Raw genomic sequence first — 27,067 nt, 5'->3', positions numbered from 1 at the left:
CTCGGTTTTTGTGGGAGGAAACTTGGCATCGTCTGAAGGCTCATACGGCGTTTCTCCTTAGCACGGCAGTAGAGGAGACAGTCGAAATCTGCGTGCCAAGTTCTCGTTGTACATCGCCGTTGGTTAATGTGCGATTGTTTAACAACGTGTCACCAATCAGGAGCAAGGAATCGCCCGTGGCAGAACAAAGAAAAAGAACCGCGATCATTCGAGAGGACATTCTAGACCGAAAATATTTGGCAAACCGAACCCGGAAAATGTGAGTCAGAGCCTATTTTTAAACCGCACCCGACGAGAGGTATAAAATTGAAGAGGTCAGAGCCGCATTCAATAAGAGCAATTGCGATGCTGCGTAATTTCTGCTGATTTCCTTGTGACTGATTGTGTGGAAGATTCCTAAATTGATTGCAAAAACGGTCTTAAATTAAAATTAATGACTGTATTCGATCAACTTCAGAATAATTAATACTTCAAAGCCTCGAAAACAATACTCATTATGCTACCACGGAAAAAAAGGTATCACTGGTCAAAAAAAACCTCTTGGACCAATGCCGCGGTGCATTGACTTAAGAGTGCAGTTTCTTGTCGCCGGATTTAAAAGTCTTGAACTCTTGTGTCAAGCGGATTTTGCATTGATTCAAGCGGATTTTGCATTGAAACAAGAGTCCAGACTCTTAAATCCGGCGACAAGAAACTGCACTCTTGAACCAAGAGGTTTTTTTTTTTACCAGTGTAGGGGTTAAAACCCAACTTGATTACGGTGCTTAAAATTGTGGTATTATCCCGATAAATTAGGTTACCAACCCAACTGTTGCGGTAGTCTCATTGGTGCCGGATGACATTATTCAGTTCGGCGCGAAACCGGGACATCTCAGATTTTCTGAAAAGTCGCGCTTTTGGAGCTGTGTAATTCTCAGTTTCTGAGTTACTTTTTCACACTGCGCATCGTGCTCCACACGTCATTTATCCTCAGGAAAAGTATTTGCAAGTCAACATTCGTTCATGGTGTACTGATACATTGTAATATGGAGGTATTCACTTTTAAATTTGATGTTTGTCTCAATTGGTAATTGTCTCAACCACCTAGTTCAATATCTCAGCTCTGCATTTAACGTCGGGAACATTAAAGTTCATGTGACTTAAAGAGAGAAACATGTATGTATAAATCCGCTTTTATAGCGCTCTCTGGCGCTCTGCGACTCCTAGCCGCCAAAGTCCCCTATCTTCTCAAAGCCCTTCAGGGAGTTGACAAACTCTTATTTCTTCTGAAATCCCCTGTCACGTCGCCACCCTTTCATTGGGCGTCCCCTTCGTCTCCTCCCAGGAGGAACCCAATCAAGCAACTTCTTTGGCAGCCTTTCGTCTCGAAAGTGAGAAATATCATTACGCTAAATTCGCACCCTATTTGGACTTAATTTTGTAATTAGGAACTATAAATTCTGGCTCATCGTAAAAAACACGTATGTGCATAAGGAAACTAATGATTCATACGTTGTTTTTACACTGAGTCGGAATTTATAGTTCCTAATTGCAAAATGTAGTCCATTTAGTGGTCCAACATCGAGTTATCAATCGGATTGGATAATTTATTGAGAGATGAACAAAACCCATTTTTTTCTCTTTTTTTCCCTTTTTTTAAGAAGAACTGGGCGTTAACGACCTTTGAACGAAACAAACTTTAAATTCGATCGAGTATTCGGAGGCGAACGAACTCTGATGAGAGATCGGCGTGGAAGACACGAGAAATGAGTGATAATGAGAGACGGTTATTATGTCAGCGGCCGGCGCTCACGTTTCCAGGCGCCGGAGGGCATCGGCCCGGTTTCGGCCTCGTCAGCGGCCGTCGGCCACTGGGTCAATGCGATAAGACGAAAGTGAGATGAACGCCATTGCCCCGAGCTACGGATCTTCATCAAAACAAGTGCGGAACCTCGAGTAATTTCGCCAATCCAACAGGTAAAAATATCTTTACATAGAATGGAGATGTTGCAAGTGTGAAGGATTTGCGATTTGACCATTGATCTCATGTAAAAGTTCACGAGAACACGATGGTGCCACTGGTTTTCTCTGAAATTAACTCCCAAGCTCAAAAAAGCTCTCAAGTTGAGGCCAAAATTGAGGGGATATCCACGCTATCTGAGAGTCCACCTCTACATCAATACAAACTCTCCATGCAAAGATAGGGTGCAAAACAGGGTTGCCGTGTTTTCAGTTTTGGAGTCCCCAAATAAAGTGGCAACCCTGCAATGTATTTGCTCCCTATCTTTGCATGGAGAGTTTGTTTGATGTAGAGTGGACTCTCAGGTAGGTGGGATATCCCTCCATTTTGAGCCTCAACTTGAGAGCTTTTTTGAGCTTGGAGATGATTTCAGAGAAAACCAGTGGCACCATGTGTTTCGCGCGAACTTTTACATAAGAATCAATGGTCAAATCGCAAATCCTCACACATGCAACATCTCCATTAGAGGAGGTATATTTCGAGCAGGGTGGCATGAAACGTAAGAAGAAATGAAAGATTTGAAATTTCAGTGGAATATTTCATGAAATTTCACGAGGCTGTGAAATACTTCATATTTTGCAGGGGCTAGAGTATATGCAACCCGCACTGAAGCACACAAAAATAGCAGAAAAGGTCACGATCTTTACATTTTGCGAACATGAAAAGGAACCGGTATTTTTCAATATCTTTCATAAATTTCTGAAATTTCATGAAATATTTCACGTAAAATTTCAAGATTTTATTTTGCATGAAATTTTGCCACCCTCTTTCGACCGCGCTTAGCAGAGAGGAACTAAGCCACATCAGCCATTGCCAAATTTAATTTGGCAATTTAATTTTTACATGAAAATGGTTGTGCGGATTTTTGTGCAAATTTCAGTGAATTTTCTCCATAGTACGAAATAAATTCTTAGAAATTTTCAAATAAATTCGCTCAACGTTCTCTTGTAAAAAATTTAATTGCCCAGTTAAATTTGGCAATTGCTCATGTGGCTTGGTTCCTTTCTGCAAAACGCGGTCCGTTTAGAATCGAGGAACCTCTATCTCTGGCTAATTCTGATAAAGGCATATCAGTACCCAGAGTCAAAAGGTACCTAACTCCATTTTAGTCATTTCGAGTTATCAGGAAAAATCAGTGCGTCGGCCCCATTAATTTCAATGTAAATCGCAATTTATGAAATTCCGTATCTCATGACCGGCGTGAGGTAGGGCTACCAAATTTTTCACACACAGAACCGTCATTGGAGATTTCTAAAACGACACAACTCGAATTTTTTCAAAAATTAGAGTTTGGATATCTTTTGGCTCGGGGTTAAAAAATTAATAAAATTACTTACATGGGGTGCAGCATTTTTTCTTCTCTTTGTCTATCCTTAAATGTTCGTGATCTTCTAGTGACCTTCCCTTCTGCAATGGATTCCCCTCCATATTCGGTTATCTGTCAGCCTAGAAATCTGAAACAAGAAAATAAATATTCATCTTCAAAAAAATTGCAAATGACGAGACAGTAATGTGCAAAGCATTTAAATATTTTTACGTGTGATGTTATTGAGAAACCTGAAAAAGAGTGACCTATCCCGATTTGAGGCAAAATAGATAATCAGACATCAGATCTGATTCAAGTGCAAATGAATTCCTGTGCCATCAAGATTAATGGAAACTATTTTTTGGTGGGGGGGTTCATGGTTTTTTTTTGGTAGCAGAAATAGTCATCTTCTCGTTAACTACTCAGGAGAATGTGCAACAAGTTAACCAAGCGGAAGGCTTGCTAATCTCACAAATTCATCCACAGCCAAAAGATTTTGGATGATGGAGCCCTGATAGTATTGTCATTTATTTATAATAGAGGAATGGAGGGCTATAGTCTCTGGTCAAATTAAAGTATTGCATCAGATCAATTTTTATATTCATCTGCGGGGAAAGGCTTATCCGTGTCGCAAACATTTGTAAACCCGTTTTCAAAACACAGAAATACTGAGTTAAAACTGACGGTTTTCAATTGAAACAATTTTAAAAAATGTTATCTTTTCATGTTCAATACCGTAGTATTAACCGCCACATGTGATTGAGAAATTTTCATCGTATGAGTTAAGTTTTGCATAGGTAAGATTTTGAAGATAAAATGTGCAATGTAGAGTTTAACTCAGATCTTGTTTCACAGACCCAATCTCCATAATCCATTATTAAAATATCTCCGACAAATGATGATCCTAATTATATGCTCGAATCCATATTCTCAAATGTCGGAAGTTTTAAGATCTCGGTTGACACTTCTTTCAAAGTGTCATTGCTCAAAGCTGCACAAGGACGCGAAACGTGAGTCACAATGTGACATTCGCTGAAAATGATTTATTGTTTGCCAAATGATATCCATCTTGATTCATGAAGATTTTATAGGAGTTTCAGCTCCAATCAGTACCGAGAGAGTGATCAGATTGGAGTTATTTTAATTAGAAGCGCTTGTCAAGCTAAGATGTTATGCAACATACATTTTGTATTGTGTTCACAATTTAACATTTGACTAAAGTCGAGGTTGTGATTCTATTGGAATTTTCTGAGGAAGATAAATCATATAATGAGTTACTTGGAAAGAGAGAGAAAAATCTCAGGGAAATATTTTCCCTCTTTTTTTGCAAACAGTCATGGATTAAAAATTACTCTGAATTTTTGACGCAAGCTATAGCGTTGAAAAAATTAAAATAAAGAAGAACGAAACCATAAAAGATAAGGAAATAATCTAAAATAAAAGATTTAATGGTCGTCTTCCCATTTTTAATCGGAGGTCCACATTTTTCCTCTCTGTGTGTATATTTCGTTGATTTTTCTTATTTATCACAACGGCTCCCTGCTTTCCTTGTTGAAAGTCTGGTCTCATAAAAGTCTGCCGTGGTAGAAGGTCTTTGTTTTAACATAATCGTACCAGTGTCGTGGCGTACTTTGAGGTACATCGATTGATCTACCATTTAAACCTATTGAAAAAGATCGATAAGTAGATATTCGCAACGAACACCTTAATAATCGATTCTTCGTCATGGCTTCAAATGAGGAAACATCGATAATCGATCATTCGCGCGCACGTCCCGCCACTGATCGTACAACATTTAAGGTTAAGGCCGTTTTCCCTTTAATTCGTTCGAGTTGAATTCAAAAGACATCAGTTTTCTTCCTAGGATAAAGAGCATTTTAATCGAACAAACAAAATGTTTGAAGCAAATGTACTATCTTCCTACGGGATCATCCCTTTATTTTAAAAAAAAAATGATCGGAAATACCGATAATCATTAATTTTACATGAAATAAACGATACATAAATAGAACCAGCCCAAGATTACAACAAGGAGTATTGACATCTGTTAAAACTTTAGCAAATCATTCCGTTGGCAGGGGATTTAAAAATCGTTTATCTTAAAAGCGCTTCGGAGAATGTTTTTTAAATGCATCATTTATTTTCATTTATCAAGAAAATTTGATGCCCAATATGAACCAAATGAGTGGTATTTTAAATCGTTTTTATCACAGTGCTTGCTGGTTTTAAATTTAGAAATCAGTTTTATGATTCAGCACAGGGCCATGGGTTCCTGGTTCCAGTGAACTATTTTTTGTGCCCCTGACGATCTCAGTCAAATATAAATAGATTTTATGATCAATCCAATCCACATATGAATTAGTTTATAGGGGAAGAAAACGAGTTGTACAAACAAACAGGTTTTCCCTACCTTTAATATATTCACGTGTGTATTCTCATTTCCAAAAATATACGAGCCTTTCGGATCGAATTCTGAACATAATGCTCTCCGGCTCTTGAGAAAAATCCGCAAAAGCTACCATTAAAAATGAGGAAATCATGAAACTTTTTGTTAGTATACATATGTTTTAAATGTTTTTACATTGGAAAAGTGTATTATCCTCGGAAAGCAAGAGTGTATCGTTACGCTAGTCAATTTTTTTCTTAAGTCGCTGTAATGATCAATCTGAGAGGAAAAAATGAAAATTTTCAAAGGAAAATGGATTAATCCTTCGGACTCAAGTTGCGTAGACTTTTTCCTTGTAATTCCAAGGCTTTTGCTTTAATTAAATCAGTCATTTTCGAAGGAAATCATATCATATTTAGATTACTCCCAGCATGCAAGTGTTTTATACACTTTAGAGCTCATGCAAACGAACTTGCTCCCTTTCAAAAACAAATGACTAATTAAGCGTTAAAGGTGAGAGGACAAGTGACCTCTAAATGGGAAAGAGAAAAAATAATCGCACAAACTTTTACTGCTTATAGAGGAGCAACCGTGAGGAGCTGCGTCTAAAAAATACAATAAAAATTTGGAGATACACAAATAATTAGCGTTTTCTAGCCGATTAAACATTTTCCTAGCCTTCGCGCATCAATAAAATAGTAATAAAAAATTAAGAGCATAAGTGACGCAGTCTGCACAGAGGTATCATAAAGGTAATTTTCAAAAGTGAAATATAGGTATAATTGTTCTTTTTTAGAGTTATTGTCAAGTTTCCATATTACTTTCTCACCCAAATTCATAAAGGTATATAGTAGTTATTTTTGGTTGTTGTTACCTTTGTTTTTTTTACGTATTAAAGTTCACAGCAGTTGCAGCGAATTTTGTTGGCTTTTTCACTCGGGAATGCAACAACCGCCGATGAGCTGAAATTGCACCGCAGTCGATCAGCGAGCTGATTACGGAAACTGATAGACGAAGCGATAGATAAAGAAGACAGAAGCAGAAAGTGGATCGATCATATTGATGAAAGCGGGTGACTCTTATGGACTAAGGAGGAAAATGATAGACTGATGGGGCTGCTCATGGATTGCCGTTAGTTAGTCGATTACTTATTACCAGTGGCGTGGCGTGCTTTGCGATATATCGATTGTTGTGCCATTTAAACCTATGGAAAAGGATCGATAGACAGGATGTTCGCAGCGAACACCTTAATAATTGATTCTTTACCATAGGTTTAAGTGGCTTAACAATCGATAAATCGCAATTCACGCCGCCACGCCACTGCTCCTAGGTTGTAATTACCTGCCTTCACCAACAGGATCGCTCCATTTTCAATGTTTCTTCTTCGTCTGTATAGCTTTGTCTATCAACGTCAATAATCAGCCCATAGAAACCCTAGAACGGAATGAAGGGCAGTTGCTACTTATCCTAAGTATATTTAAAAAGCGGCCTTTTTTTGGGACAAAATTCGGCCATTGGCATGAATGGGGCCGTCCCTAAATTACGTATCGCACTTTTTCGGCGTTTTTCACTCTCCACCCCCTCAGGGCCGGATTAAGGGGGTGGCCACATGGGCCGCGGCCCATGGCGGCAAATCTAAGGGGCGGCAAAAATTTGCAATTTTTTTAAGTGTACGTATAAAGAAAAATCGGATTTAGAAAAAAAAATTACAAACGAGAAAAGGCGACAAATGTCTCATTTTCTGAGAGTATAGTAATTTCTAATTTTGTCGTCTCTGAGTGATACAAGAGACAGCACCTTTAATTAGTAGAGTTAAGAGAGAAACCAAACACGCAATTTGGCCCGGAACGGCGCGACTTAGAGGGAAATTATCACGAGGACTTGAGATGAAAAGAAGAAGCCCTTGGCGTGGCGATCGGCATGTAACACATATTAGCGCCTACAAGACTGCACGAATACTTCACGCATTGCATCAAGCACAGTGCAGTCATTGCGGTGAGCGTGAAATGGATAGCGCCTACAAGAATGCATGAGTACTTCACGCATTGCGCCAAACACAGTGCGATCAGCGGGAGACGCATAGCGCCTACAAGACTGTCGGAATACTTCACGCATTGCGCCAAACACGGTGCGGTCTGCGCGGCGCGGCGGTGGAAGTTAAAATCATTGAATCACATTTATGTTTGTTCGTTCATAATTTTTTCGTTCATTTCTTATGAATGGAAGGCCTTGTCCACACAGAGATAGATTTACGAAACTCAACTTTCGCACAAAGTTGTGTGAACTTATGCTAGTACTGTTGACAGGGTTTTCCCAAAAAATGTGTTCAACGCGAGTAAATGCGTCTTATGCACCCCTCCCCTGCTGGCACGTTCACTTGATGGTTTTTATTGAGTTTCAAAACGAATGAGAAGGGAGCGGCAAAATACAGGCGGCCCATGGGGGGCAAGTTGTTGAATCCGGCCCTGCACCCCCTCCCCCTTGTGCCGCCATGTGACGTAGGTCCCTATCTTGTAACACGTAAAAGCAAAATATAGTGTAACGCTCTCCTCAACCCTCCTGACGGCCCCAAATCGGAGCCCACGAAAATCTTTACATTTTGCTTTCTGAATGTTAGATCTTTCGGCATTGCGAGATTTCACGGATAGGCGAATTCTTGTGTTCTTGTATTCGTTTTCGTTTTCGTTTTTGCTCATTATTAGAGGGAGGAATCACAGCGTGAAGCTTTCGCGTGATCATTCCCGCGACTTTGATGCGGAAAGGTTACAGCACAAATTGCTTAATTTTATTCCACGCCGTGAATGAGGCGCTATGGCTGAAACCGGACGTAGCATTTGCGGTTTTTATAATTTCAACATTTTCGACTATCGAATGCACCACTGACCTCTCCTCTCGTCATCTAGCACAACACCTTCACTCCATCGTGCCCGCGAAATTTGCGCGATTATACCGAGGTCGCCATCACACGCGTCACCTCAAACATATTTTAGTGTGCCTCAGTGTTGCCGACTGCCAATTTGAGTCACCTCCCTAGTAGCAATGGCTGTTGAGAAAAATTGTCGTAAATTTTAAGAGAACTTAAGATGTACTTCAAAACCAATGGAAAATTACGTAAAAAAAACTCTTGATATACTCGTATCAGGAAACTCATTTTGGGGCTTTTTTACTTAAAATTGAAGAAAAAGGGTTAGTAAATTTTTTTACGTAAATTTTGAGTAAAATGTACGTATTTTTTTTTTTTTTTTATTACTTCCTGCGGGCAGAAACGAGTAGAAAAAGTGGTAAACAGTAAAGTATGAAAGGAAAAGTTGCAGCAGCCCATAAAAATTGAGGATATAGTTTGCTGTTTTTCAAGTAATTTTTCCGTTTTCTTTTAATTAAAATAACACTATTTTTTTATATAGAAGAACTCTCCAAAAGGGTTTCCTGCGACGAGTATTTAAAAAATTGCTTTACTTAAAAGTTACAAACTCTAAAAATTTACAAGTTTTTAACATTTTCGTTGACCAACTTTTGTAGAATTTTTTTAAGAGCCATTGCTACTCGGGTCTGAAAGTCATTGTTCATATTCACAACTGCTTGTTCTGTGAATACTTTTGCACAAACCCTCTCAAGCCTCGAAGAGCATTATTCCTCCTGAGAGCCAATGAAAAAAGCCTGCTCTTAAGTAAAACGACGCACTTTTCTGCCGATTTCTGACCTGAAAATGTGTTTGTTGTGAGTCCAAAACACAACCACGAAAGCATGCAGAGGATAGCACTTGCCTAACATTAGCCTAACACTAGTCTGAAATGAAAAAAAAAATATGCCATTTTTACAAAACTGAAATAAAATTAGTCGATTTTGAAGCATATCCACACACTTTCTAAGAGTCTTTTGGATGATTGGTGGCGGCGATGTGATAGAGAATTGAGACTTCTTTTAATAAAATTTTCGGCTTAGACGCTATGGAGCCCATTTTCTCCAAGCTTCATTTTTGCACTTGCTGCTATCTTCGCTATCACGGTAGCCGAAAAATGAATTGGGCAAATGTCGAGGTCATTCAAGAAAGCTGTTCTTCCAGTTTTCGAAACTGTGACAAACATGATTCTAAAAGTATCCGAATAAACCGATGGTAATAAGACACTTTAAAAGAGGAAAGGGCATATGCTTACGATATCATTCTGTCATCATTCATTCGACATTATAAATAAGCAAAACTCATGGATTCGTTTCCACGTGTCAAATATTTGATTAGTGTTTTTTGCATGCGATATTTTACGTCGTTTTCCCCGCCTCTCGGGGGATAAGTTTAACCGCAACGCTTTCGTTTAAGCCACCCGATTCTACCCACTCGCTCAATTATTTATCCACGTGTCGCTACGCCGTTCCCATAGTCGTAATGTTTTCCTTTGAAGGTCAACCTGATTTTTAAGGTGAATTTCGACAGAGACGACTTTGGGATAAAGCTCACATCATCAGCACTAACACCTATTTTGTTTTCGTAAAATTATACAAGGAATACCTACACATTCCGACGGAATTGGTGCATTATGTTCTTTTGCTTCTTCTTTTTTTAGAAAAATAATAACAATAATGTGATAAAGAAGCAACCGTTGTTTTTCCATTTATTTTCCTCAGTTTTTTGTTATAGTTCGCTTCTGCTGGTTTTTTAGTTTTAGTTTCTTAGTTTTTTAGTTTTTTAGTTTTTTCGTGTTTTTATTTCGGTTTCGGTTTGCGACTTGTCACCTTGTGACCAACCCGGAACATTACATCCATAAGTCTGCAGTAAAAACAACACAACTGATAATGAAGGATTACTCCAAAATGGCCATAATAATTTGAAGTGAGCCCGCTACTAAGTGGCGAGTGGTGATCGAGGGTAAGCTACCACATCTGTTTTAAAATAATAACAATTACAATTTAAGAGTAATGTCCCAAAATGACAAGTATCATAAGCAACAGGTGAAGTTTTTAATGACAGAATCTGGGAAACAACTCCCGCCTGTGCTAAGAAAATGAATGGATCCAGAATTAATGAGCCAAAACGGAGGGAAAACAAATTGAAAAATTGCAATTTAATGAGCCGTCTATCGAAGACATCCTTCTAAAACTATTAAGGTGTTTTAATGTAATAAACGTGGACTTCAATCTTACGGCAGTTATTAAAACTAGTTTACGCTGAGTCCGTGAACAGTCACGAACAGAGGAACCCAGCGTGTCAAGAGGTCGTAAAATTTACATCTTAGCTTGCATGTTGTCATGACCACCGGCCGTATACTTGAATTATCTAATGCATTTTTTGCGAGCTGCACACTCACGAATGGACCGCGTTTAGTAGAGAGGAACCAAGCCACGTCAGCCATTGCTAAATTTAACTGGGCAATTTAATTTTTCACAGGAGACTGTTTGTGCGGATTCCTTGAAAAAATTGACCCGGGCAGAATATTCACTTAAATTTGCACAAAAATCCGCACTACCGTTTTCATCCAAAAAAATTAAATGGTCCAATTAAATTTTTCACAAGCTGATGTAACTTGGTTCCATTCTGCTTAACGCTGTCCAACTATTATTTTCGTCGATATTGAGTCACAATGACAAAATTTTTCGGGATGGAATCCGTAGTTTTTCAGTAGAGGAACGTAAGAATATTCCTACGGTGCAAAATTTCCATTCGCAAGTCATATTTTCACTAAAACTCCTATAAATGCACACAAAAATCAGCGGAAGTTTGGACAGAAAAGGACTTGTAAAAAATTGAATTGTTTGCAATCGATTTTACAACTTCGAAATGAAGTAACGTTCGTGCGTCCGAAAAATCGTCGCTCTTTAGACGTAAGGGCGTATCTAATTTTCCGCATGAGCCCCAGAAAGCATGGGTTTATATGTGGATTACGGCTCACGTGGAAATTGAGATACGCCCGTACGTCAGAGGAGCGACGAAATGACAAATTCATTTTCTAAATGGACTGCGTTTTGCGCAATTTGGAACTATAAATTCTGGCTCTTCTGGATAAACACTTATATGCATAGAGAAACTAATGGCATATACGTTGTTTTTAAACCGGTCTAGAATTTATGGTTCCAAATTGCAAAATGTAGTCCAAATGATCGATTGGATTTTTCGGGCAGAGATTACTCGCGTTCAGATGTATTTTGGCGGACACATATTTCGACATGTATTTAAGTGTCACCAAAAATTTCACCACCCTACAGAATCCATTAAAATTAGTTCATTGCCGCAAAATGTAGCAACACTGAAATTTTGGCGCAGTTCCCGAAATGACCGCTATTAACGACCGCAAAGGTTAACCCGTGGTCCTCGCAAAATTCAGGCTCAAGGGGGGGGGGGGCCTCTGCGGGGGGGCACCGTCTCACGGCAGATATAGAAGGATGCAATTAAAATGGTTTCATCGTTTCGCGAATGACCCCGGGTAGGGCTCTCGCTTCGCCGTTCTTGCCAGTGGCGAGGCGTGAATGATCGATTATCGATATTTCCCCATTTGCAGCTATGGTAAAGAATCGATTATCAAGGTGTTCGTTGCCAACACCCTGATAATCGATCCTGTTCCATAGCTTTAAATGGCAGATAAATCGATATATCGCAAAACACGCTATGCCACCGGCTCTTTCGTGTCACGTCGGAAATAAAATCTTCGAACGATTTTGATTTGGCCAGTAGACAAGGTCGGATTTTGAAACGTGCGCTACGTCTAATAAATATTTGCATCGAAATTTCGTATAAAAAATTACGGTTCCTTGAGCATCTGAAACAGTGGCGTAGCGTGCTTTTCTATGTAGAGATTGATCTGCCATTTAAACCTATGGAGAAGAATCGATGAACAGGTTGTTTGCAATGAGCACCTTAATAATCGATGCTTTCCTACAGCTTCCAATGGGGGAAATATCGATAATAATCGACCATTCAACCTTGCCACTGCTTCTTTGAGCATTTAAACGGCGCCTCTTTTTGATCAAATGTAATCAAATATTTCTGTGTTCATCTGTGCCATTTTTGTGACACATTAACTTTGATAAAAATAAGTATTTCGTAGTTTCCCCAGCGAAAGAACATGACTACATTCCAATGTTGCCGAATTTCTCCCCGCAAATTGCATTTTTACCAATAAAAGTCTGGACATTTCTTACTGAAAATTTCACCGATTTTTCTTCTGATCTAATGCAAAAAGTAGAAAATTTTTCGACGAAAATTTTACGAGTATATTCTCGTAAAAAATTGAATTACTTGAGTCAATTTCGCAACCTCGGAATTAAGTTAAGTTCCTTCGTCCGGGAAGCGACGACTTATTTATTTCATAGGTAGAGTTATGGGTCTAATCCTTGTCAAATGTATTTTCTATATATACATTAATAAAGTTTATTTGAATCAGTTTTTATCGATTTTCTCATTTTACACATGTGCTTGGTACGGTAGTGGTCGGACAAACAGGGCTCGTATTCTACTCAAAAGAAGAGGAAAAACAATAATAACAACAAAAAGTGAAAGAAGAAGAATCAGAATAAGAAGATTAGCCAACTTTTTCGCTGTGCTTTTTTAGTCAGCTTTTTAATTTACTGTAGGTTACTTTGCCGCTCATTTTTCTATCCTTTCGTTCAAGTTTCCTAGTTATTTGTGCTATTAGTTAAATGGCTTTCAAATTAGATGATGAAGAAAAACAAGAAGATTAGTTAAATGTTTTACTATACTTTTATAATCCAGCTTTTCACTGCAGGTTACTTTGCTGCTCCACTTTTCTACCCTGTCGTTTAAGTCTCCTTGTTTTTTGTGTTGTTATTACGGTGTTTTTATTTCAATTGTTTCAAAACCCTCAAGGTTTCCGTTTTAAATTCTGTAATAACCTAAGGAAGGAATTTGAGAATATGAAACAACATTTAAGGCCACTAAGTAGAGAGGGGTAAGTCTCGCATTTATTCGTAGCAATCAATACATTTGAAAAATTGAGCATATTTTTAAGAAAGAGGAACCTTTTCGTCAAAAATCGATCAATATAGGAAAAAGTAATGAGTCCATGCAGAGATCATTAATTTTTAAATGGGAGGGGGCTAAGTTTGTGTTAGGTACAGAGTGAATAATGATGGGGGGGGGGGGTAAAAATATTGGAGAAACGGCGTTTTTCCTTAGCACGGCAGTAAATCAGTGTAAAGAGAAGATACGATGCTCTTCGAATAGATTACATTTGCGTTGTGAAGGGATGATCCATTTATCCGAAGGCCTGTGACCGAACTTAACAGCACAAAACTTGCTTTTCAGGTACATCCGCCTAGGTTCTTCAATCAAGGACCACTGTATGAGGGCTTGCATTTTTTAAAGAAAAATGTACTTTCTTCACATCGGTTCTGTTGAAATCAATCAAGAATCATCCACGATTTGGCAATACAGCCTCTGAACGGAGCTGCGTACAAATTATTCCGTTGAGATACGGTCAAGGTACAACGGGTGAATCAAAATTCTGCAAATTTAGTGGATTGGAAGTTATAGCCAAACTAATTGGACGTATTTCTGTCAAACGGAACTATGTACATTATGACGTGAGCCCTGTTATGCATGTTTTCTCATGGGTTTCAGGGGCCATGCCTTAATGCACATAGTTCCGTTTGACAGAAATACGTCCAATTAACTTCCTACGAGTGATAACTTCGAGTTGGACTTGAATGACGAGTCTTCTTAATTCAATATCGTATCATGACTTAATATGACATCCTTCGCTGACTTAATATACAAGTATCACTTGGGGGCGTTTAACTCTGTTTACTTTTCCATCTGCTCCGTCGAATATCGTATGCTTTGGGCATAAGCGGTTCTATGATTTGATCCTGTCACCAAATCAGCTAAGACGTAAAAGTATGCCGTTTTATAAATTAACTATGATAAAAGGAGCTATATTGCATAGTTTCTTTTCATAGTCCTTCGAACCTCTAGGCACAAAGTTTCTTTTAATACAAATCGTTGTCTCCAGAAAGATGGAACGGAACTTCATTCCAAGGTTGCAAAGTTGACTCAATCAATTCAATTTTTACAAGAATATACCAGTGAAAATTTTTTCAAAATTTCTCTGATCTCTACATGGGATCAGACGAAAAATTGGTGAAATTTGCAATTAGAGAGTCCCAAGATTTTCCTTGAGAAAATGAAATTTGTCAGGGGAAATCTGGCAACGTTGAAATACAGTTACGTTCTTTCGTGAGGGACACAAGGAAATATAATGTCCACAAAACCGAGCAGAAATTTGGAAAATCAAGTCTTCAATTACATTAACGACTAACTGATGATGAAAATAAAAACGAATGTTTGACAGCAATAATTTTGAGACAGAAATTTGGAACGATGCAATCTAGTCTAGTGATGCATAGTCAGAATTGTTTCATGGACGGTGCATGGGGGGCTCAAAAATTTAAATATTTCCGAATGTTGCGAATACAGAATTGTTTTTAGAAAATGTTCAGGTCATTGGACCTCCACCCTCACATATGTACGTGACTAATGTAGTCTATACCTCTTGGCATAATTTTACTTTGCTACATTCTTCTTAAGGAACAATTATTTTTGGCTTATTCTAGAAACAACATATACTTCATTAGTTTCCCTACGCAAATAAGCAATTTTTCGAACGCGTCAGAAATAGTAGTATCCCACTACAACATGAACTCCATCTGTTAGTGTGAGGCTAATCCTATTTTTGGTCTTTCGTAATTCAATAAATTAAAGTGCGGCAGAGTATCAATCAACAATGACCTAACGTTGAGTTCCAACAAATCTTGTTTAAACAATTAAAGTTCACTCACATCTGTTTCTGATAATGGGTTCTTATTGGAGCAATCGATTTAACAAAGCCTCAGAAATTGGCACTAAAACGCTTTACTCCGAAGAATAAAACCCCCTTTTCGTTGCTCGTTCACATTTAATGGCTTTTTTGCCGCTATTTTGCAATTTCTGCCAACTTATCGTAACTATTTATGTTCTGAATCGATTTGCAACGTGCTGAATGTGAAACAGGGCTCATAATTAACGCAGAGAAATTGCTTTGTCTTAATTATAAAAACTACGCAAAAAAAAAACTGTCGTGAAGTAGAGGATGTCAAAATTGTGTGTTCTTAAATACGTGCCCAGCAAACAGCTGTTGAAGATTCTAAGGATCAACGCATGACATGTAGACATTACTTGGAGCGTGTATGAAGATAGGTTTTGATTTCGCTTTAATTATACCGAATAAATAACACCAAATAAAGGTCTGTCGGAAAAGATTAAATAATCTGTGGGTGAATGTTGGTAGGATTGATCGTGAGCGAATTTGTTAACTTGCGCAAGAACCAGTAATTAAACTGCGAAAAATTAAGCCCGCTCCAAACAAGCACGATGTATCGAGTAAGCATGATTCCACTAAATAGCAAATCAGTGTCGTGTTCACATAATTTCAAAGTCGATTCTTTATTATTAAAATATCCGATAATTGCATTGTGCAATAGTATATGAAGGATGGAAATACACAGGTCCTTAACAGAAAGCATCGAATTTTGCCAAATCATCAATGTGATTGAACAGTAATTATTGAATAACGTAATTGCATAAGTACTTTGAGTGGCATTTTTCACTCTTCTCGCTGATTTCAATTAAATGAATCACCCCTGCGAAAAATGTAAAAATAAAAAAGTTATTTTACAAATTTTGGAGCAGTTTACTTCTACTTATCAGCTTCAAAATTCAAATAGTTTGTCCCTTACTAAGCTCCAAAATTAATCAAATCAAATCAAACATCTGTTGGTTGAACCCCAATTTCCTCAATTTTTGAAGGATCCAATTGTTTTTGTGATTTCTTCCGGGAGCAAAAGTTTTCCGCAGTCGGTAGGATTCGAACCTACGCTCCCAGAGGGAATCTGATTTCTAGTCAGACGCCTTAACCACTCGGCCACGACTGCTTGTCATGTGAAAGTAAGTTGGTTGAAATCATGTCATAATGCCGTCAATGAAAGATAATGATTTTGCAAACCACGCAAAAAGAACATCATCAGCATAATCATTATCATAAAGCAGCATTAAAACTCTCCATACATTGTTTTTCTCACAATATCACTTTTTATACTTCTTTATCGTTTTTATGATCCGTAAGAAGAAATCCAATTTGTTGATAAAATAATAAGTATCAATAATTTTCCTCGATCAATTGTTGGACAGAGGAAATGGGACTTGTCCACTTCGTAAATATGAAGATAATATTTTGTTTTAATATGACTTATTCTATACGCATCTATTTCTCTGAATCGCGGCAAAATATTCACCAATTTGTGATGCGGTAATCACATCATACATAGGCTGTCCCAAAACAACTGGCACTAAGGCTGTCATTCGGAAACTACAATAGATATCGACATGCGGTTTGCGGGAGGTGATAGCTCATACTCTTAGCTCTTAAACGAGCCTAAGTTGAGCTAGTTTGGTTAAAAACTCAACGAGTTACATCAATTTTCCCGAGACGTGTAAGAAATACCCCTACGGATTTTTCGGTAATTTTTCATTCCGTTAACTTTGCCTCCGCAAGCTTTGCAAGTGGTTCAGACGTTATGAATCAAGTTTCCACTTGTCTGGATGCAAGTTTGAACTTTCCAGCAAGTGTTTCCATCACAGCCGAGAAGTTTTTTTCTGTTTGCAAAGTCCATTTAGTGAAATTGTCCGGCCTGATAACGCGTTTTTTTGTGTTTCGTCATGAGTTCACCCGCGCAGTTGAAGCAAGAGCAACGATACGCAATTCGATATTGCGTTCGTCGTGAATTATCTGCTCCTGAAACTCTTCTGAGCCACTGTCATTTCATTCACAGTTTCAGGAGCAGATAATTCACGACGAACGCAATATCGAATTGCGTATCGTTGCTCTTGCTTCAACTGCGCGGGTGAACTCATGACGAAACACAAAAAAACGCGTTATCAGGCCGGACAATTTCACTAAATGGACTTTGCAAACAGAAAAAAACTTCTCGGCTGTGATGGAAACACTTGCTGGAAAGTTCAAACTTGCATCCAGACAAGTGGAAACTTGATTCATAACGTCTGAACCACTTGCAAAGCTTGCGGAGGCAAAGTTAACGGAATGAAAAATTACCGAAAAATCCGTAGGGGTATTTCTTACACGTCTCGGGAAAATTGATGTAACTCGTTGAGTTTTTAACCAAACTAGCTCAACTTAGGCTCGTTTAAGAGCTAAGAGTATGAGCTATCACCTCCCGCAAACCGCATGTCGATATCTATTGTAGTTTCCGAATGACAGCCTTAGTGCCAGTTGTTTTGGGACAGCCTATGTATTAAGAGAGGCCCGATGTCATGCTATTATTTCTGTTTTAACGATTTTTTCAAAACTAAGTGTTCAATTGCATAAATGAAAAGCAAGCGGAGCTTGTATGAATTGAAAAACTTCGGTCAAATTTTTCGCCTTTATTCTCCGATTCATCTGTCATACAAGAGGGACAGTTTGGAATATATCAACTCATAGAGAAATCTTGTATCTTTCTCAGCCTGACACAGCATCGAAGACTGTCGTTGATTAGCAATAACTGTGTTTGTATGTGTAATGCAATCACAAGTGCAATAGCATAGAATTCACAATGTAGGACTTTCTTGATTGGTTAAAAAAGGGAAACAGGCGGAAAAGTATTAAAGCGCCTTCAAGTATATTAATACCGCACACAACTCCAGAGTGTTAAAATAGTTGAATTTTATTCAATATCCTACATCCTCCACTGTTCTGGAGGAACTTTAAGAGTGTAGGACCATGCCTGCATCATAATTTCACTCAGCCTTTTTATTAATGCTTTATAAGGCAAAATTATATTCAGAAATCACCAATTACAATCGATGGAAAAATTCCAAATAATTCAAAACAATTTCGCAGTCGGTAGGATTCGAACCTACGCTCCCAGAGGGAATCTGATTTCTAGTCAGACGCCTTAACCACTCGGCCACGACTGCTGGTTGTGGATGATGGCAAGTTTTGTTTATTTTAAAGAAAGTAATAAAATTCCATGGAGTCAGCAAATCTGAATCAGAATGTGAAACAGGGTTGCCAGATCAACATCTATCAGCGCTACGCTGCATCAGCACTGGTTTATTCGTCACGTTTTCCTCCTTGAAGTCTAAAGCTTCCTGACGTAAACTGCCCAGCTAAGGAAGAACGCAATATAAACATTCGATTTTTCCAAGTTTACTTCGATAAAATTTTTATTATTGAGAAAATTTATGAATATTTTTCCTTTAAATTTTCAGAATCTTTAGGTGAAATTTTGAACAAAATTATCAGAAAAATTGGGAATAAAATATTCATAAGTGTACCAGAAAATTTGCGTTCAATGAAAGGAAATTTGGCAACGCCTGAAGGTTCATACGGTGTTTTTCCTCCGCACGGCAGTATTGTGATAGGATAAAAATTAATGAGTTTATGAGTGTAAAGCAAATGAAATACCGATGTCAATTCTGCTATGGCGCGGCGCGCGGAAGAAAAATTACAGAAAACGCATCGTTAACAATATTATCCGATCTAATCGTGCGGTTACGTAAGAAAGATGCACTGAAGATGCAGCGCAGGTGAGAGGGCGTTTCTTGATTTTTCTCATGCACCTTAAAATTAATTAATAGCCTCTTTAAGACACGCACGAGCGTGAATGCTTCGAAACAGCATGTTTGGTATAAAAACATCTTAGTTTCCCTTAACTTCATAATACGTTAACGGTTTTTCGAAAGCTACAGTAGCTCGAGTAAACTACCCCGCTACCACCAAAAATAGATTCCAAAAAACTGGATTTTTCCTCATTAGTTTTTCAGTTTTCCCCATTCAAAAGCAAGTTTATTGCGTAACCCTTTCAGTAAATGTATGCACCATTGTCATCTCCTTAGAGGATGGTCTCTAATTCTTTCAACTGCAAATTAAAACCGAAGGTTACATAAGGATGTCATATCTAATTAGAGTTATCCTTAATCGATATTTTATTTTGTATTCTTAGATGAGGAAAATATTTTAATTTTTTTTTTCATGCCTCGACAAAATTGTCTAACTGTATCGCAACGAGATTTTTTCCCGCAAAGGTCCCACACACCTACCTAAGACTCCAAAAAAGAGGAAAAGCACAGCTGTGGAAAAATGGTTAAATTTGTAATAGAAGGGGGAAAATTGAGGTTACCATAGGCAACCACGCCTGCCTCTCACCTCTGGTTAAGTTTAACCTCATGTTGAACCAAAAATTCCAACGCTACTTCTCTGGATACTACGGCTTGTATGATACATTTTTCGGTTCAGATGACTCTTTCGATTATGGTGGGACATCTTGAACCTAAGCGTTGAAATATTCGATTAAAATATAGCAGATACCCGGGCCCAGCTTATACTCGTTAAATTTTAACCTGAGAATCATTCCGTGACAAAAGGTCACAGATCCGGACTACAGATAGCATAAATAAGATTTGGTTATTTGATTTCGAAGATATATAGTTTCGACTCTCTTATTGTTTTCATTTACGAGGTGTAAAAAGGCATTCGATGGAAGTCGTAGAGACCCTTGCTTTCGTCTGATTGGTGTCGGATGACATCATTCGGCCGGCGCGAAACCGGGGCGTTTTAAATTTGCGGAAAAGTTGCGCTTTCTGAACTGCGTATTTCTTGGTCTTAAGCAACTTTTTTGCGTTTTAAATGTATGCATCGTGTTCCACTTGTTATTTACCTTCTGCAAAATGTATTCGCGAGTCAATATTCCTTCATGTTTTAATGACCCGTTAACTCAAATCGACATCGAAAAGACAAAATCTCATAGGCTGATCTAGCAATGTGGCAACACCGGATTCCCTCCATGTAAACCCACGTCAAAAATTGATTCTTGTCAGAGCATCTGGGGCCGAATTGTGTCGGCTCTTTCACACGGAGTGCAACATCCATCGATCAGTTCAAACCGCACCACCGGCCAATCAGAAGCGCTAGCCGGACTTAAGTGCAGTTGAGACCCGCCCTAAGTATATTTAATCACGGTGGAAGGACCGCCAAAATTCGGCCCCTAGCCCCTTCAAGAATCGATACATTTTCATAGGTGCAAATGCAGAAAAACAGCGTTGCCAATATGTTGGATGCGCCAATGTAAAATCGACTCGGCGTGATAGAGTAATCTGACTTTTAACCTGATGGGATCTATTTTTTTCAAAAATCTTTCCAAATGAACACTCATCTCCAACAGAAAACGGCCATGGTCTCCTCTCGGATTGTATCAATACGCGATGCTCACAGATTGTGCAATGCAAGCACTAAGCGATGTTTATTGTTTACTTTGAACGCGAGGAGATGCAGACGGCCGGGCGGACGTTGACGAAACTGTCTAAATCAACTTGCTTTATCTGTGGCCGAACCGATGATAGTCAAACACTGCTCGGTTTTCGATTTCCTCTGATGATGAACTTTTCAATTTTGGCCGCTTTTAATTTCGGATCCTGGCTTCAAGGGTGGAGGGGGGGAGGCCTCTTCGTGTTTTTAAGTTACCGCGCACGAAAAATGAGATCTCAGTGCCGAAAACTCAAAATTGATCAAGTCAAAATGATAGTAAAAATACTTTTTCCTTTGAGATATGAACGCTCATTGCTATTTACGCAAACAAAAAACTTAACAAATAAGCAGCGAAGTGACATCGTTGCGTGAAAAAAAAAGCCGGACGATCGGAACCAGTTGCATCTTACAGACACGGGCGAGACAGCAAAAACTTGAACATGACAAAAAGTAAGTTTTTTATGTTGAGTTATGACTACTTTTTTCCCTCTCAGACAGCTTCGATGATATGCCTTCGGCTACACCGCGCTGCGATTGAATTTGGCGATAGATCGACATTTTTATTGAGTACCCCGCATTTACCTCTCTTAAAAAATTTAAATCATTTTCATAGTAGAACAAATTTTGCATGAATTCCCGACGAAAATTGCCTACAAAAACCTAGACCTCACGGTAATAAGAGTATGATTGGGATGCATGTTTGTTTCGTCGATATTGTAGTTCGATGATTCGATTGATCGATCGCTGAAAAATCGATACCGCGCGATTCTGATGCTCGAAGCTTTATTTCCGCTTAAGCTTTTCCCCCTTTTTTTCCAAAAGCTCGACAGGAAATGAACAGCGTTGGATCCGTTCGTGAGACACTGTGGCTTTTTATAAAGGTCCTCTTAATTAGATTTCGTTGGCAGATTTTTAGAGGTCAAGTTCCAGAGCTAATTTGAGGTGTGTTCGGTTGACGCTGAGAATCTTACTCGGTTTTATTTGCGATTAATCGAGGAGATATTTACGGTCAAGGGCTTTGGAAATGAGCTTCCTTCTGTAGAGTCAAATTTTTGTCCTCCGAACGGATTTTGCAACTGATTTAAATTATATTCCTTGTCTATGACTTGAGTTAAAAGACTTAATACATTCTAATTCTTAATGGGCTTCTAGACAAGGTATGAATTAGACATGAACGTCACTTATTTTCCCTTCAAAGTTAAAGAAAGCAAGCGAACTTTTTCATGGTTAAATGATAGCGATTGTTCAACAATAAGTGACGATAAGTTGAGGTCAATAACTACATACTTAGTAGCAGTAGTAGTAGTAGTGGTAGTAATGTACGTTTAATGCATCCTAATAGAATGTGAGGACTGAGTAGACAGTGTAGGCTCCTGGTGAAATCTTTATAAAATCTATTTTAGCAGAAGATATTGAATTAGTTTTCCAAGCATTTTAAAAAACATTTCTTTTGAAAATACATTTTAAAAACCTGATATTTGACCCAGGTTTTGAAAACTAGAGCATTTTAAGCTTAAACTGGGGTTTTTCCAAATTATGTAATCTGGATAATTGAAATAAAGAGAAAGTTCTTAACATGCGCATTGATTTAATCGTTGAATAATGCGATCCAGATTGAATAAAAAACGGAATAAAAACGTGCTAATTCCCCATAAAAGACGAAAGAACGAAGAAATCATATTTTCTATCCTGCACCAAACTGGCTCCCTGCTTTGTAAAAATGTCAGAAAATCAAGCGGTATGATTTTTGCGAATGTTCAGGAAAATAAGATGGCAAATGTCTCGAGAAAATTCGATGATGAGATTTTCAAAGACAAGATTTCGCGAATTTTTTATTCAACTTCACAAAAATCACACACTCCTACTTCAAGGAGCCATCACAAAATGCATTTTCATCAGAGGGCCTTTAGCATTCCACATTCATCATTGAAATCAACTTGATTTTTACCTGGAAAATTAGCACCGGGAACCTTTTTCCGTCAGAGACAACGAATCGAACCTCAAAATCTTCCTTAGCGGGTATCCTGGCGAATCACTCGAAGAACCACAGAACAGAAACTTTTCGAATCGTTAAAACACTAAAAAAACAACTTTGGCGATCCGATCTTGGATCAGAATTCAACGATTCAGAGCTTGAAAATCAAAGTATCAAGAAAGGCAAAACTTATCGTCCCAAGTAAAGGAAAAATTAAACCTTGATTTTTTTTTAAAGTCGCAAAACCCTCTCTCTTAAAAATCAAAGATTCCAGAGGGGCAGAAATGATCGTCACAAAGACAGGAAAAATTCAATCCCGCTTGAATTCAGTCACAAACCGTAATTTTCAACACAACTCGACAAGAACTGAAGACAAGAACGACAAGAACTGACAGAACCGCGGTTTCTTATCGAGACGATTTAGATCAGTTCAATTTTCGAACTTCACCGGCACTGAGCGAAATTCAGAAATTCGCGGGGGAGCTTTTTCTGGGGGGCGACGGTTGAGGATTGCGGGGGGTGCGGGGGTGTGGCATCACGGGGAAGAGGCGCCGGACGGCATGGACGGCGAAGAGGACGCGACGGGTCGGGTCGGAGCACAACCTTCACACTGAAAACGCGAAAATCGTCGCGACCGCTAGAACCAGATCCTGATTGCTCCTACTCCCTCGCTCTCCGATGACGCTCCTCCATGGTTTTTTCTGTGTCGCTTGCGGATTCTGCCCCTGGACGCGATGATGATGGATGCTGAGGAGTGTTCGAAACTCACCTTTGAGTTTTAGGAGCCATGTATAGCGTATTAAGCCCGATTTTTAGGCGCCATTGAGGATTCTTTAGGGGCCAAATTGACTTTTTGCCTACATATTACGGCGCATTCAGTGAAAAAATAGACGCAACACTGGAAAAAAAAACAGATTGGATCTAGAGTCCAGACTCTTGAAAACATTGACAAGAAAAAATACCCTTGATTCAATCAGATTTAAGCTTAAATCAAAAGGGAATCCGCTCAAATTAAGAGGCTGGGTTCTTGATTTAAGCTTAAATCTGATTGAATCAAGAGTATTTTTCCTTGTCGATGTTTTTAAGAGTTTGGACTCTAGATCCGAAGTGTTTTTTTTTCCAGTGTATATATTAGGCGCATTAAATGAAAAGTTAGACGCAAGATGTTTTCGTAGCAGAACTAGTAGTAGCTGTAACTTGGGGAAGACAAATAAAGGACTAAGAATGAAGTTGTGAAGAATAGAGAAAGCAATTAAGCTTTCACTTGTAGTGCTGAAAATTCTGAGTTTTTTCAATTCAAATATAGATTTGTTTTACTTTCTCTATGTGATTTCCTTTGAAAATCCAGATTTTTAGGGGGTAATTTTTAGGGGCCACGTTGGCTCAGAGTCTTCATTTTTTAGGCGCCATGGCCGATTTTTTAGGCGCATTTGGTGCATTGGCGCCTGTGAGTTTCACTGCTGAGACTAAACTGCTCGGATAGCGAAGAGAGCAGTAAGTGCCAAAATGAAGTATTGAGAAAACAGGCTCAGAAGCTTATGATTGGAAAATTTTATTGAAGGAGGCCTCTTTATTTTTAAATTGCCACTGATCGTCCAAAAGACCCGTAGAAATCGTTTGGATGATTGAAGATCAACTGATTTATTTCAATTATATAAAAAGGTTATTTTTCATTTTCATGCTATGTTATTGTTAGGCAAAACAACCGTAAGTGCTATCCTCTACATGATTCCGTGGTTGCGTTTTGGACACACAACAAACACATTTCCAGGTTAAAAATCGGAAGAAGAGGGCGGCACTTTACTTGAAACACCGTTTTATTGGCTCCCTGAAGGAATTGTCACTTATTGCCGTCTTGCCTGAAACTAGGTCATTTTTTGTGCACTTATGGCTTTCCCATATATCTCGTTTTCATGAAAACGAGAAAAATAAGATGAATTTTGCTGTTTTAGCTATTTCAGTGATTTCACCTGAAAGGAATCAGACGAATTTTGAAGGAAACTCGATTTCGAAAATATGACCCTCACTGCTCTCTTCGCTATCACAGCAGCTCTATGGGGAGAGTACGGATCATGTTGGTAATTTTTAAATCAACTTATACTGTTTAAAATTAAGGTAGCATCTACTGTAAGTCTACTTGACTTTCTATATACACAGTGATACAAAACGTTACGGGCGACCGAGCAATTGTTTACCGAAGATCAGTGTCACCACTATTTCAATTTTAATCTTCAACTGTATCAGGATTTCCTAACATGCAGTTGTTCACAAGCAGCCTCCAGAAGTTTAAATAAGCCTAAATTCTTCCGCTTAACTGCTATACGCTCTTTTAAAAAGAGGTAAAGCAGATATGATTGATTTGCTCAACCCCACCGAATTTTTCGGACATCGCGTTCTTCGGGAGGACGCTTTCACGAGTGTTTCTGATCGCGTAATCTGTCCATGCATGCTTGAGGGAAATCCACTGATCTATATAAGGAAAAGGCACTCAAGTTTTCAAAAAAATGTTTCTTAAGGAAATTTATCGTATTTTAAAACAATGATGCAATTTTTGACACACCCTCACACCGCCCGGGTGGCCGTGATATGTTAAAGGCACACCAATAGAGCTAGCGGTAATTTCCATAAACGTGACAAACATTTCATATTTTTTTATGAAGGAAAATTTTAAATTTTAAATTCGCGAGGATGAAAGGCGTCGCTAGAAAAAATTTGAGGCTTGAATTTCTCCGTGATGTTAATCAATCTACCTGCATTGAATCATATTTAACTATAATTTCTGGGCGTTTTCCCTATGCCTCTCGGTTGAAAATGTCGGCTACATCAGTGGTTGCAGGAATGACAGTTCTATCGTCTACATCGGCAGATCGACGATTATCGATCAATCCCCTGAAGACGCCGATGCCTGAAATGGACTACATTTTGCAATTTGGAACTATAAATTCTAATCCGGTTTAAAAACAACGTTTATGCCATTAGTTTCCCTATGCATATAAGTTTTTTTCCAGAAGAGCCAAAATTTACAGTTCCAAATTGCGAAATGCAGTCCAAATAATTGAGCCCCGTTTAGCAGAAAGGTACTAAGCCACATTAGCTATTGCCAAAAAGTGGGTAGTTTAATTTTTTACAAGAGAGCGTTTTTACGAATTCCTTCGTACTTTGCAAAAAAATTCACGGAAATTTGCACAAAAATCCTCCCAACCGGTTTAAATTTATACGCGTAAAAAATTAAATTGCCCTATAAAATTTGACGGTAGCTGATGTGGCTTGGTTCCTTTCTGTTTAAAACGGTCGAATCAAACGTAATTACGCTGGAAAAAAAAAACACATTGGATCTAGAGTCCACACTATTGAAAACATTGACAAGAAAAAACACTCTTGATTTAATCGGATTTTTGCTTGAATCAAAACGAATTCCGCTTAAATTAGGAGACTTGGTTCTTGATTTAAGCTAGATTCTGATTGAATCAAGAGTACTTTTTCTTTTCGATGTTTTTAAGAGTGTGAACTCTAGATCCAATGTGTTTTTTCCAGTGTATCCTTTTGCGTATCTTCGAGAAAATTTTAAGTTCAAACCCCTTTTCGATGGAAGCTACCTGTAATACCCTTTTAGCATTAATATGTCCAATTTTGGGGCGGCTCAATATTCATATTCCTTTCGGGTTCATCTCGATGTATCTTCGCGGGTTTTCCTGAAAAAAGTCCACCTCCTCGGACGTGAGATCCGGCAACTGGTTCCCCTGGTCGACCTTGAGACAGAACTTGTCTAAGTATAACCACTGAAGCCGCAGTTCCACAGGCCACGAGCGGCGAGAAGTTGACTGACGCAAAATCAGGTGAGATGATTTTTGACCTGCGTGTTGCCACAGATTAATCATGATACAACAGACTGAGGTCTGCTTAAGCCAAGTTTTCCCCTCCGAAAAACGAAGATTGAGGAGAAGAGGAAAAAAAGAAAAATAGGACGAGGGAAACGGAGAAGATGGAGACGAAAAGAAGAATAAGACCAAGAATAAAAGGGAGAAGAAGGAAAGCAGATCAGAAAGGACGATAGAGACGAGGGAAGAAACAAAGAGACGCGGGAAAAAATACTGTCTTTTTTTTTTTTTTTTTTTCT

At 38.5% G+C, this 27,067-nt stretch overlaps 1 protein-coding gene and 2 non-coding genes across 4 annotated transcripts in view; all 3 read right to left on the bottom strand.

Annotated features, from left to right (window-relative positions):
* Nucleotides 1-27,067, bottom strand: part of LOC109030917 (platelet glycoprotein 4) — a 99,854-nt gene that overhangs the window by 38,573 nt on the left and 34,214 nt on the right. The window contains exons 1-2 of one of the 2 annotated variants that reach the window (XM_019042142.2): nt 22,924-23,479; nt 3,337-3,453 (exon numbers count right to left, since the gene is read on the bottom strand). In XM_019042142.2, coding sequence (XP_018897687.2) covers nt 3,337-3,427 — 91 coding nt within the window. In that variant the 5' untranslated portion in view covers nt 3,428-3,453; nt 22,924-23,479. Of the gene's footprint in view, nt 1-3,336; nt 3,454-22,923; nt 23,480-27,067 lie in introns of those variants that run through there. The other variant, XM_019042143.2, reaches the window with a different exon arrangement.
* TRNAS-AGA (transfer RNA serine (anticodon AGA)) lies at nt 16,524-16,605 on the bottom strand. The gene has a single exon. It is a non-coding gene; the product is annotated as a tRNA-Ser (tRNA).
* TRNAS-AGA (transfer RNA serine (anticodon AGA)) lies at nt 18,565-18,646 on the bottom strand. Its single transcript has one exon. It is a non-coding gene; the product is annotated as a tRNA-Ser (tRNA).

The sequence above is a fragment of the Bemisia tabaci genome, chromosome 10 (assembly GCF_918797505.1).
Source record: "Bemisia tabaci chromosome 10, PGI_BMITA_v3".
In the NCBI taxonomy this organism is placed as follows: domain Eukaryota; kingdom Metazoa; phylum Arthropoda; class Insecta; order Hemiptera; family Aleyrodidae; genus Bemisia; species Bemisia tabaci.
The sequence above is the reverse complement of the archived record's forward strand: the minus strand, read 5'-3'. Positions and strand labels throughout refer to the sequence as shown.